Source organism: Natator depressus, chromosome 1 (assembly GCF_965152275.1).
Source record: "Natator depressus isolate rNatDep1 chromosome 1, rNatDep2.hap1, whole genome shotgun sequence".
Classification (NCBI taxonomy): Eukaryota; Metazoa; Chordata; order Testudines; family Cheloniidae; genus Natator; species Natator depressus.
This window is the reverse complement of record NC_134234.1, coordinates 259,844,257-259,858,080: the sequence shown is the minus strand read 5'-3', so window position 1 is coordinate 259,858,080 and position 13,824 is coordinate 259,844,257. Positions and strand designations below refer to the sequence as shown.

At 41.5% G+C, this 13,824-nt stretch overlaps 1 protein-coding gene across 10 annotated transcripts in view; it reads left to right on the top strand.

Annotated features, from left to right (window-relative positions):
• ATF7IP (activating transcription factor 7 interacting protein) overlaps nucleotides 1–13,824 on the top strand; it is a 168,280-nt gene that overhangs the window by 82,992 nt on the left and 71,464 nt on the right. For all 10 annotated transcript variants that reach the window (XM_074941761.1, XM_074941760.1, XM_074941762.1 and 7 more), the window contains 2 exons: nucleotides 11,502–11,594; nucleotides 12,943–13,088. In XM_074941761.1, coding sequence (XP_074797862.1) covers nucleotides 11,502–11,594; nucleotides 12,943–13,088 — 239 coding nt within the window. The remainder of the gene's footprint in view (nucleotides 1–11,501; nucleotides 11,595–12,942; nucleotides 13,089–13,824) is intronic.

Here is a 13,824-nt window from a genome sequence, read left to right as displayed (position 1 = left end):
CTTTTGGGGCGGTATCTCCACAACTCTACTGCCTCCCCTCCCTCCACACACTTTTTTTTTTTTTTTTTTCCCTTGGCCTGGTCATTCTTCACCCTTCCCCTTTTTGTTTGTTTGTGGACTCCCTGCTTGGGTTATGCCAAAGACCCTGGTTTTCAAACCCTGTCAGACCTTCCACAGGCCTTTTTCCCTTAGTGACGGACATTTCAACTGCCTCTAAGAGTATTTATGTCCCATCAAAGTGCATGGTCTGCTCTGGGTTTAGGGGCAGCTCTTGGAAGTTGAAAGAAGATAGATTGAAGCACCTCCTGATGGAGCATTGTTGAAACTTGCAGGGTCCCCTTCCCCCCTGTACATTGGCCTCTACTGTTCAGACTGCTCCAGTGACTTCATCCTCAGTAAGCAGAGAGCATGGGGAGCTTTGGAAATGAAGCATTCCTAGAGGAAGAAAATCCATTCCCCGTAAAGAGAATTCAAAAGAAGGGGAAAGTCATCTCTGAGGCCAAGGAGACCTCACATCCAGGTATGGGTACTGCTGAGGCTTCTGTGGGCCCCAGTACCTAGATGCTGGCACCCACCAAAAAGTCTTCTGGTACATTCCACACTGAGAAGTCTTCTAGCAAACCACACCAAACAGCACCATCAGATATCTCCACACAGGACTCTTCTAGGAGCACAGACTGTTCTCAGAAGCCTTCAGTGTATGCTCCTGTACCATCCTCTGCACTGTCTCTGGTACCATTTGAGGTCCTGGTGGAGCACTATCCAGCCTGTCTGGTACCAACCAAGTTCTTCTCCCAGGAAGATCTTCTAGTTGCTGAAGAACCTGGATCTTCCTTCTAAAAGGGGTACTGAAGAGGGATCCCTCATTGATCTCAGTTTTTCAGTCATTGCTAGTGTACCCCAATACAAACACTTGGCCACCAGAATCAACATGATTGCTAGCCCCTCAATCTCTTGTACTGTTCTGGCTCTCAGCACCAATGCCAGGGGCTCCTCCGCTGGACACGGGTAGATACCTCTTTTGATTCAGAGATTTCTATGCAGGACTCTATTTCTTTCCCATATCAATCTTCCTCTCTGGATGTATTTCCCATAGAGAAGACCCCCAGGAACCAGCAGTTCATGTCAGCCTCAGCAGGAACAACTTTGGGCTCCTGCTGTTTTTCACTATGCAACTCTACAGTGGGCTTTCTGGAACCCATGGGCTCCTTATGGTGACCTTCCGCAAAAGGCCCCATCCAGACCAACAGTCACTGGTACAGCAGGACACCCGTTGTCGTCGTGTCGTCCCCTGCCCCCGAAGAAGATCTGTAAAGGAGAAGGAGCTAATGGTAGAGGAGGAGACAATACTGGCAAACAAGTTGTCCTCCCCCTGATTCTGCCCTACCACCATCTTATGTAGATGATATCTGGGCCTTTCCAGACCTGGGTAAAAGAATAGCAGAGTCACTTCAGGTACCCTTGGAGGAAATCCAGAAGAGACAACACTGCATTCTGTCCCCCGTGCAAGGTTGCCTTACCCATTAATGAGCATTATAGTCACCAGCCCACACTGTCTGGCAGACATCTGTGACCATCTCACCCACTTGCAAGTGGGTCGACCAAAAATATTATGTACCAGCCAAGGGTCTGGAGTACTTTTTTCTTCTGTCCCACCTCCAATTTCTTGGAGTGGATGCTGTCAATGAGAGAACAGACAAGCTTCTGGACCTTTTAGGCCATAACAGCTGCTCATCAGCTGCTCTCCAACTTAGGATTGTGAACTATCAGGCCCTGATGTCAAAATGTGATTTCACAATATATGGTAAATTTTCAAGTTTTATTGATAATTTGCCCTAACACCAAAGAAAACTGTTTAAAGTCCTCATCTCAGAAAGCCAGATGATTGCAAAAACTTCCATACAAGCTTTCCTTGGCGCTGCTGGCACAGCCTTGTGTTCAATGGCTACCACCACTGTCATGCATCCAGGCTCCTGGCTGCAAGCTTACAGCTTTCCCAGGGTAGTACAGAAAAGTGTGGAGGAACCATCTCTTTGAAATGCCTAAACTCTTCAGTAGTGGCAGCAGTGGCTCTCTCCAGTCTCAAAGATTCTGTGGCTACTCTGCAATCCCTCAGGATCTAAACTTGATGCTCTCAACTAGTACAGTGCCAAACCTACACCAGACCTGCAGTTCCCTGCAGAAAGAGGTCCAGATTTCAAAAAAGGGGCCCTCTTTAATGGTGAACTCCCAGTCGGTGACCTCCTCCAAGTGGCTGTTTTGACTAGTTGGCCAAGGGTCAAAATCCATTCCCTACTCCAGATCTCTCACTGCACAAAACCACCCTTCCTCCACCATTTGGGAACAATCTCCTATTTTCTGTCTTTCTGGGAGCTCATCACATCAGAGAGTGGGACGACAGGTGGATTTCAGTGGAATATTCCATCCAGTTCAACCCATCCCTCCTTCCCATCCTCCATCCCCGTCCCTCTTCAGAGGCACTTCTCATGAGGGACTCCTAAGGCAGGAGGTTCAATCTCTCCTACTTCTTGGAGTGATTGATTCAGCTCTCCCCAGATTCATTGATAGAGGGTTCTATTCTAGGTAATTCTTGGTTCCCAAGAAAAAAGGTTGATGGAGATCAGTCCTTGAATGCAGGACTCTGAACATATTTATCATTTTGCAGCACTTCAGAGTTGTAATTCTAACAATAATAATTCTGGAAACTAGTTCACCACTCTTGACCTCCAGGATGTACACCCATCGCCTACAGTTTGTCATTGGGCAAGGATCGTTACCAATACAGTGTTCTCCCATTTGGCTTTTCAATCACCCCAAGAGCCTTTACAAAGATCCACTGTGGTCAGCCTCATCTCCTGACTTCAGCTGATACCACAGTCTTGCCTGCAGCTATTCGGCCACATGTTGGCCTGTACGTTTGTGACACCCCATGCGAGAATGCACTTCCAGCTCCTTCAGGCCTGGCTCAAGACTGGCCCACCAGGCACAGTCTTTCCAAGTAGGCACCTTACGACCAGTAGTTCTCAGCTCCCTTCAGTCACGGAAGGATCATCACAGAGATTGTGTGGGAGTCCCCTTTTCATGTCCACCCCCATCAAGGGTCATCACTATACCTCACAACTGGAATAAGGTGTCCATCTTCAGGACTTCACAGCACAGGGGAAATGGAGTCACAAGGAAGTATTCCTCGCCACATCAGTAATCTCAGACTCCGGGCAATTCTCTATGCTTGCCATCACTTCCTACTTAACACCAGGAGCCACTGTATCAGAGTGATGCCACTCTGTTGTCCAGCAGAGTTGTACTTCAGGGCATTGTGGTTGAGAAGGAACTGGAGTGGCGGCAGGTCTGCTTCTCCCTATATACCTTCATGCCGGAGCATGAGGATGTGTAGGGGGCAAGCATGGACCTACAGAGGCTGCTAACTAATATCTCTGGTCAAGAGTGCATGGGTTCACGCACATCCTAATGTGGAGCACCCATAGGGACAAATGCCTTGAAGAATTCAGGTTACTGTGCAGGTAAGTAACCACTGTTTTTGGCCCTTTTCTGTAATACCCATACCTAGGACTTTATAACAATACGTTGTTCTTCAAAACTGAGTGCCCAGTTCCATCATGAGAAGTCAATTAGTCTCCCTTCCTTCTGCCCTTTATCCCTCATACCCAAAGAAAAGGGGTGGTGGTCCTTTTAGGACCATAAAATTCTAATTCCACCAACTCAAGATGCTAGACTGTTTTGAATCCTTCTTTGTGCTCTAGTAAGGCCCAAAAAGTGGCAAAAGGCCTCTAGATCTGACTTGACTTAAAATGGATTTGACTTTGTATGAAAAGTTTATGAATGCTGAGGGATTCTCTTGTCCCCTAGGTGTCAAAATCTTTTAAACTAAGATGGTGGTGAACTTTTGGGTGGGGCGGGAGTCTGCCTCTGCCAAATAGATTTGTCAGGGAGCATTCTGACCCTTTGTTCACAGTTGTACACATCACTAGGGTACAGCCATGGGTACTTGCTTGGTCTCAGCATTGGTGCATTTTTGAGCGTTACTGTCTGAAGCCATAGATCCTAGCTCTTTTCCCTACTGTGTGGATACTAGGTATTGACAGACAAAGCCCATTGATCATATTGGTGGATTATCCAAAGAAGAAAACACATTTTTTCTTTCTTCCTGTAAACTGAATTTTTAAAACTTTTTGTTCATTTTTGGTTGCATTTCTTTGTGGGCTTTGGATATGGTGGAATTTGGACTAGTATGATGAGCCATAACTGCTGCCGGAGGGGTTAGACTTAAAATCTTTTAGAAAATGTAAAAAGACAAGGTGCTTATAGATGCATCTGGAAGTGTTTCATACGAATAGTAATACCACCTAACTCTCATAGCGCTTTTCATCAGTAAATCTGAAAGGAAGCTGTAGCTGAAAAGGAGGTACAAAAATTCTTTCTCTTTTTCTCTCTGCCTCCTGCAATTAACATTTTCAGATCATAGGTGAGATCGTCAAGTGCTATGGCTCCAGTGCAATCAATGGGCAGATGACAACAAGCTCTAGGTCCTTCTAATCAGGAGAATCTGATGCTATCTTCCAGCTGCTTCATCCAAGAAATACATTTCTGGAAGAACAAAAATGGGTTCAAGCTCTACCTAAATGAAATGGAGGTGATACTAATAGGAAAGTGGAACTAACTGGCAGAAACCCTGGAAGCACTCTGCCCCTCCATTTGTCAGGATGATATCTTCTTCAAGTCCTACTGAACATACTGCTTGCTCCTAGACACACACATAGCGGTAGTGGCCAGAAATACGTTGCAACCCTTCCTCTCCGATACGGTCCTAGCCATGGTCATGTCTAGGGCGGACTTCTACAGTGCTCTCTAAGGAAGAAAGTGTCACACAGACTTCCAACTAGCACAACACACACAACCTGTCACCTAGGACAAGCAAGTCAATGAGAGCATATCATATCAATGGGCCACTGGCTCCCCGTCTGGATCACTTTCAAGAGCCTGACCTTCAAAACATGCAGGGTATTAGGAGCAGCTAATTTCTGCTGTCCTCCAAGAGCACATTTATCACTAGGGTCAATACAATTTACAGTTCCTAGTGCAGAATAAAAGGGGCATTCTCATTGGTGGGTCCCTAGTTATGGAATTCCCTATTCTTGGAGATCAAGCTGAGCTGGAATGTTGACATGTTTTAGAGAACAATCCAAGCTGTGTTTTTGCTCAAGCCTTCCTTCACTAAAGAAGGGTTCTAAATCATCCAGCGACATTTCCTTCATAATATATCATTCAAAAAATTTCAGAAATTTAATATGTTCTAAGGAGGGGCACAGAGTATTGTGCTAATCAGACTGTAATAATGCTGGATTCATTGTATTATAGTGCCTAGATATAGTGATTGGCACATTAAAAATTTCTTTAGAGATGCATGTTCAGTTCTTGCTCCTGGGCTTTCTCTCTCGTCTCTCTGGCCACAATATTTGTAAAATATATCTATTGACTTTTTACATCAAATATGGAGACTCCTATTCAGGCAGTTATTTTAAACAAGCCCCCAGGTAGTGTAGTGCATATTGATCTAAATTCTGTGGCAAGGCCCTCCCAGTTTACTAGTAAGAGCTGCACTGAATGCTAGTATAATGTTAATATATTCAATCATAACATAAGAATGGCCATACTGGGTCAGACCAAAGGTCCAATTTAGCCCAGTATCCTGTCTTCTGAAAGTGGCAATGCCAGGTGCCCCAGAGGGAATGAAGAGAACAGGTAATTCTCAAGTGGTCCATCCCCTGTAGCCCATTCCCAGCTTCTGTCAAACAGAAGTTAGGGACACCATCCCTGCCCATCCTGGCTAATAGCCATTGATGGATGCTAATAGCCATTGTTGGACAATTTAACCTGCAGTTTTATTTTAAATAATTCCAAAATATACACTACAAAGCTAAAATCAATGCTCCACTCCTGAACAGTTTCGAGCCCCAAATGGCAGCCTCCTTGCTCCATATGTATTGGATCTCTGTCATGGCCTAACCTAATCCTCCTGCTTGACCACATTTTCTTAGGGACTTCTCAGTAATTGTGGGCATAGGAGAAAAGGAGTAAGAAGCCACGTAAGTTTCCACCTACCTTCTGGAATCCTCAAAACACAGCCCTTTTTCTGCTATCTTCACCATGCTCGACCAACATTTCACCTGCCGCTCCTGATTGTCTGTGTATTATTCACAGCTTTCCCTACAAGAGGGGAGTTCATTTGTTTGTACTTCTGCAACTACTACTGCTCTAAAAGGACAACAAGAGGGAGATTCTTTGTGTTTAAGAACACAGGCACTGAACTTCCACAACGAGTGTCCATATAGAACTCCTTCCAGAAGTTTTTGGGTGTGTTTTTTTTATTTCACTCGACCAGCATAATGAGAAGAATGCAGGAATTTAAGCTGAATTTAAGCAGGAATTTTTAATTTTCAACACACTGTACCTAGTAGTCAATCTTGTTGAACAAGTGTCACTGACCCAGTGCATTCACCACCTAAGATGGCTGTAACAAATGCCTTCCCTTCTTGGAGATCTTCAAGATCAAGTCCTCAAATGCTCATTACAAGAGGAGTTACCCCTGCTCGGCCTCCATGCAAAGGGGTTAATGCTGTTTCTCCATCAAGGAGTACCACTTCCTGAAAATCTGGAACATCTGCCCCTAATCTTCCTCAGCCAATTCTACACTTACTAACCTGGTGGGTAAAACCGGAATCTTTATGGGGAACATATAGCTCTCACATCCAGATGGAATAGTCCTCACAATAGATTTCAGTTTGATGGGCTTTGGGTTTCACCTTGTCTCTTACTTAGTTCACAGTATGGACGAGTTTGGGAGCACAGCTACTCTTTTTATATGTGAAATATGAGTAGTAAGGAGAGTCTTGCCTGATATAAAATACTTAGCTTGGTGTAGGACTGGGCGGGGAAGTAATTCTGACCAAATCAGACAACTCAATTAGGGTAGTCCTCCTCAGCAATCAGCATGATAACATAACATGATACATCTATTGCATAGTTCTGGGCAGAACAACATCCATGGAATCTAGCACCATTTCATATCACTGGATGAAGTATGGGACAAACATCTGGTGGAAAACCTAAGCGGGTAAAACAATCACACAGAAAATTTGGCCTTTCATTCAGAAACCTTGTAAATGTTGAGCAACCATTGAGGAATACCAGATGAATACTAGAATTCACCTGCACCTCTAGTACACCCCCAGAATTTTCCAAACTTGAGTCTAAAGGTAGAACCCTAATGCCTTATTTAGGCACCTAAATAAGAGGCCAGATTTTCCAAAGGGTTGAACACCTGCAGCTAAATATTAACATAGGTACTAGGCCTGTCAAGCGATTAATCAATAATAGAATACCATTTATTTAAATATTTTTGGATGTTTTCTACATTTTCAAATATATTTATTTCAAAGTGTACAGTGCTCACTTTATATTTATTTTTGATTACAAGTATTTGCACTGTAAAAAGACAAAAGAAATAGTATTTTTCAATTCACATAATACAAGTACTGTAATGCAATCTCTTTATCATGAAAGTTGAAATGTAGAATTATGTACAAAAGTATTGCATTCAAAAATAACACTGTAAAATTTTAGAGCTTGCAAGTCCACTCAGTCCTACTTTTTGTTCAACCAATCGCTCAAACAAGTTTATTTACATTTACAGGAGATAATGCTGACTGCTTCTTGTTTACAGTGTCCCCTGAAAGTGAGAACATGTGTTCTCATGGCACTGTTGTAGCCAGCGTCGCAAGATATTTACGTGCCAGATGTGCATGCTTCAACCACCATTCCAGGGGACATGCATCCATGTTGATGACAGGTTCTGCTCGAAAACCATCCAAAGCAGTGCGGACCGATATATGTTCTTTTTCATTATCTGAGTCAGAAGCCACCAGCAGAAAGTTGATTTTTCTTTTTTGGTGGTTCAAGTTCTGTAGTTTCCGCATCAGAGTGTTGCTCTTTTAAGACTTCTGAAAGCATGCTCCCTACCTCGTCCCTCTCAGATTTTGGAAGGCACTTCAGATTCTTAAATCTTGAGTCAAGTGCTGTAACTATCTTAAGAAATCTCACATTGGTACCTTCTATGCGTTTTGTGAAATCTGCAGTGAAAGTGTTCTTAAAATTAACAACATGTGCTGGATCATCATCCGAGACTGCTATAACATGAAATATATGGCAGAATGTGGGTAAAACAGAGCAGGGGACGTACAATTCTCCCCCAAGGATTTCAGTCACAAATTTAATTAACGCGTTATTTTTTTAACAAGCGTCATCAGCATGAAAGCATGTCCTCTGGAATGGTGGCTGAAGCATGAAGGGGGATACGAATGTTTAGCATATCTGGCATGTAAATACCTTGCAATGCTGGCTACAAAAGTGCCATGCAAATGCTTGTTCTTACTTTCTGGTGACACTGTAAATAAGAAAAGGGCACATTATCTCCTGTAAATGTAAACAAACTTGTTTTTCTTAGCGATTGGCTGAACAAGAAGTAGGACTGAGTGGACTTGTAGCCTCTGAAGTGTTACAGTTGTTTTGTTTTTGAGTGCAGTTATGTAACACCAAAAACTCTACATTTGTAAATTGCACTTTCAGGACAAAGATTGCACTACAGTACTTGTATGAGGTGAATTGAAAAATACTATTTCTTCTGTTTATCGTTTTTGCAGTGCAAATATTTGTAATCAAAATATACACTTTGATTTCAGTTACAACACAGAATACAAGATATATATGAAAATGTAGAAAAAATCCAAAATATTTAATAAATTTCAATTGGTAGTCTCTTGTTTAACAGCGCAATTAAAACTGCGATTAATTGCGGTTAACTTTTTTTGAATTAATCACATGATGTAACTGAGATTGATTGACAGCCCTAGTAGGTACCTAATTTTTAAGCATCCAAATTGGAAAGTTTGGGCAAGAGTGCTGCAACTGTTTAATTTAGAGGCCATATATGTGGATGTGAATTAGCCATCATGGTTATGCCTTCCCTCTGGTACCTTCCTAATTCTCATGGTTGTTAGGAAAACAATGAAAGACAATGCTCAGATCATCTTGGTGGCAGAAGATTGAAACTACAGGGCCTGGTACACCACACTGGTTTGGTACTTTTAGATTGTAGTAGAGAGTCACCTTAGAAATGGATGGATGATTTTTGGGATAGGCTAGGCATTCCTTCCCAAAATGTTAAAACTTTTATCCCTGGGTTAAATTTTTCATCCAGACTTAAAATGTTCTCTAAATCAATGGTTGTTGAACAGAGAGAGAGAGAGAGAGAGAGTTGATGCTGCTAGCGATGGAGATCAGTGGGGAAACCTTCCACAAGGTGTGCCTCCTCACCATACTACAGAATCTGGTCAAAACTGGTACAAAATAAATGGATCAGATTAATCAAATCTACAATGGCTAACATATTTGATTTCCTCCAGAAAGGATTGCACAAGTGTCTTGCCCTGTTGTCTGCAGTTCAGGGAAAGACTAGTGGATTATTCTAGTTTCCTTGAGACAGGCTTTCCTTGTCTCCAGATTTCACAAAGCCGTGCTTCTTCAGAAGCTAACTTGGAAATCCATCACTCCTCCCTAGAGTCTTTTTATCCCTTTTGATGTACTATGCTCAGCTTTCCTAAGAGACTTCTTATCCTTGAAGTAGCGTACTGGGGGCCATGATCTGTGGCCATGCTGTAATAAGCCATGCTTGATTTTAAATAACAAAATGTCTCTGAATAGCTCCCTTTTCTTTCAAAGGTATTCGTCTCTGACTACCTTAAATGGGAAGGATTTCCCATTTTTTGCCCCAACCTCAAAGGCCCAACAGAAAGAAGATGGCACACTCTTGGCATACGTATACCTGTAAAATTTATTAGTTCAGGACAACGAAGTGAAAAGACTCTTTCCAAAAAGGATAAACCACTTTTAAAATGAACTGTTCCTATGTGGATTAGATCTTGTATCACCACAGTCTATTAGGTAGCCAGAGATCCTTGTCTTGATGGTATTTAAACCCACTTTTGAAGAGAGTGGCTAATTTCTTGAAAGAAACCTATACTATCTTCTCCTTGCATGTTCTTTCCAGCCTTCAAACTGGACTCTTTCACCTTCTTGGATGAAAATTTGGTAGCTGTGTTCTGAGGCACATCATTTAGTAGTTCTTCCATGGAACCTGCTACAGTGTGGCCCAGTACCACTCTGTTTGGTCATCTGTCACCAGTCTGTTGCAAGTGGACCCAATTGCTGGATCCCACATGCTTCCAGATCAACTGAATAGAGTCCAGTCACTGTTTCTAGCTATGGGGTTTTAGGAAGGACTCCTGGGCTCAGACCTCTTGTCCAAGTCCCTTTTTTGGGACATGTGGTGCCGCTGTCCTAGACCCATGAAAACAGTATCTGAGATATTTTGAGACACACCCCACCCCCAGTTGCTTACACATGCTGTTGCAGAGCTCCACTTAGATTATGAGCACCCTGAGCATCTAGTTTAACCCCTTTAAGAACAGTGGGGCAAGAAGTGCACAAAATGCCCCAGTAACAACTATGTGGGTGAAACAAAACAATCTCTACACTCAAACTCTCTCAAAAAAATGATAAAAGACAAACACGCTATATTAACTGTGGGTGAATACTTTTCACAGAGTGATCACTCTATATCTGACCTCAGCCCTCATCCTCAAAGGAAGCCTTCACTACACCTTCAAAAGATGAGCCTGTGAGCTTAAATTCATAACTTTGCTAGACACTAAAAATCATGGACTGAAAAGAGACTTACGACTTATTACAACAATCTATAAACTGCTAATTCCAGCCCCGCACTTTTTTAAAATATTTTCATTTTCACACTAATTACATTTCCCAGATGTGAAGAAGAGTTCTGTGTAAGCTCAAAAGCTTGTCTCTATCACCAATAGAAGTTGGTCTGATAAAAGATATTACCTCAACCAGCTTGTTTCTCTTATTAGTTTAGGAATATTAAAGGTGGGGAAAAAAACTTCACCACCTTATGGCTTCCAACATAATCTAAATATAGATTTATTTACAAAAAGAAATATAAAAATATGAATACTTTGTTAGTGAAGAACTAAAGCTTTTGTGTACCTCTTTCATGCACATGAAAAATGCAAAGTGACATTTGGTAGGCAGCCATTTGAACATCACTTTAACTGAAACACTTTATTTCTTCAGTAGTTTAAAGACAACTTTCAGAAAGTCAAGTGATTTTCAAGCTGTTTAAACAGAGAAGTTACTTTGTAAAGGCTTTTACTGCTTTGTACTATAGTTATTTTGACACACACACACCCCCACCCCATGCACACCTCTTTTCCTTTTTCAAATGGCTTTGTGCAAGTGTGCATAGGAATCCAAAGACTCATCAGCCAAAACAAGACTGATTGGAAAGAGATTGTGGAATTATTAATGAATGTAAAGAAATAAAATTTGGTCATCTTTTGTTTTTGCAGAAGAGGTGGAAGAGGAGGAAAAAGAAAGCAAGGAACAGGATAAAGAGAGAGAAAAGGAAGAGCACAAAGAAGAAGAAAGACATCCAGAGAGAAGTATGTACAGTAGTGGTGTTCGGTCTTATTGACAGGAAGAATGAAAGAATATCAGTGTAGTGTTGCTCTAGAATTAAATTCTCAGGTTCAGCCTTTGTTTCAGTACTTCAATGTGAGACAGATGTGTTATCTAATTGAGAAATTTTTACATAATATATTTTTAAAAGTTGCAGGTTGAAGTGCATGCATGCTATTGAAGTACTGTTAACCGCATGAATGTTCCTAGTAAACTACTGTCTATGATAGTCCAGGGACAATGCTCATTCCACTCAGAGGTTTTCTTTTGAGTTAGATTTCTACCAAACTTGCAGATACTTTCTGATGGGCACCTCAGAGATGGAACTTTAGCATGACTGAAAATTCACAGGGAGAAAATTTGAAAGTTGACACTCTCCAGTAATCAATATCCCCTTTAAAAATACTCTTTATTCTATAGATACTTGCACTATAATAGCATCTTAAATTAAAAGAATCAAACTTTTCTAAACATAGGTAAGTAGTTTAGGTGGTAATGCAAATTTTAAAAAATTTAAGAAGTTAGCTGTACAGTAGTTGAAAACCATGAATGTACAGATATCTGCAAGATTTGAATTAGAGCTCATAGTATGTATGCAATAAAGTAGAGATGGAAAAGAACTGTCAGGTATACAAGTCCATCTCTCTAAACCAATATTAAACTTAATTTTTAATTTGTTTAATTTTACCCCCTTACTCCCAGTTTTCTCCTTTTGTACCAAGCTCCCTTTTTCTCTCTGTGTTTATGCTTACAATAGCCTCCATTCATTGTAGCTTAGTCAGGCTATGGCATATATACCTAGGTCTCTATAGCATGCTGTGCCGGGAGAGGGAGAGGGGCTGGCCGGGGAATCCTGCCGCGCCCCATCTCTCAGTACAGAGAATTACTGCCCTGTATATCTCTATAGGGTACAAAGGTGAGGGAAGGCCCATTTTAAAGAAGGTAAGTGAGAAGGAAAGAATGTTACTAGAATGGTCATACATTTTGGGGCAGCAGTTTGGCAGGCTCTGTGTGCCCAAGATGGCCATGCACATTTTCATTACCTCATTTAAATTTACACAGTATGTCTCTTTAAAGTGCTATAGGTTAAATGGGTGGTGGTGGTTCTTTGGTGCATTGAATCAAAGTTCCATATTGAAGTCACAGTGTAGGGGGTTTCTGGTTTATGAAAAAAGATAAATTTAATATCTGAGATTTTTCCCCAAGATTCTGTCATCCTTTGAATGAGTGATTGGACTTGAAAGAAAGGAAGCTACTGATAGCTGTAGGATTCCTTTGGTTGCTGCTGCTGTTAAGATTCCTCAGCAGAGTCCCTGTGCCATGTGCTTCCAGGTGAAGTGTCAAGAAGGAAGCGTTCCAAATCAGAGGATATGGACAATGTACATTCTAAACGTCGTCGGTACATGGGAGAAGAGTATGAAGCAGAACTCCAAGTAAAAATTACAGCCAGAGGGGATATTAACCAGAAGCTGCAAAAGGTATACTAGATCTTGCTGCAGAATGGAGGTGTCAGAAATGTTTTTAGGTGGAACCCACAGCTCTTCTATTGTAGATCTTTTACTTTGAGTTCTAACGTCTCTTTTCTTTGGACATAATTTCCATATTAACCTGCAAATCACAAAAATCAGTCCATTGACTGTATTTTCATTTTAAATTGCATAAACTCCTGCTTTTGTTGTTAGACATTTTGTGGACATCCAAAATACTTGGATGAATGAGAAAAGAAACTCTTATGCAGGAGGAATCCTTTATTTTAGTGTAATAGTAAATGATCATATTTCACTTATGGGAAGTCATGACCTAAATTGCAAGGGAAGATATACTGTATTGGGAATCAGGAGATCATGAATTCTAGACTCACTGTGTTTTCCAGCTAGCTTTAATAATTCTGTGCCCTTCACAGTCCTTATTATTGATCAAGACCTCCCAGGTTACTTAAACTGGGAATAGAACATAAATTTCTATTATGGCAAAGCTAAGTTTCAGCTACAGTGTCACACTACCCCTGAGTCTGCCAGATGTTTGTGCTTGTCTGTGTTGTCTGAAAAATGGGTCTACTTCTGCATATATAAACCACTGTTATAGTGTGTTATGCTTCATCCTCTCTCATGGCCGGTCCACTGAGGATAGTGGCTGCCTGGTGGTATTAGCTCATGTAGGTTGGTCTTTTAGCTTAAGTATTAAAAGCCTGTGCTGAAGATTTGGGGATTAAAT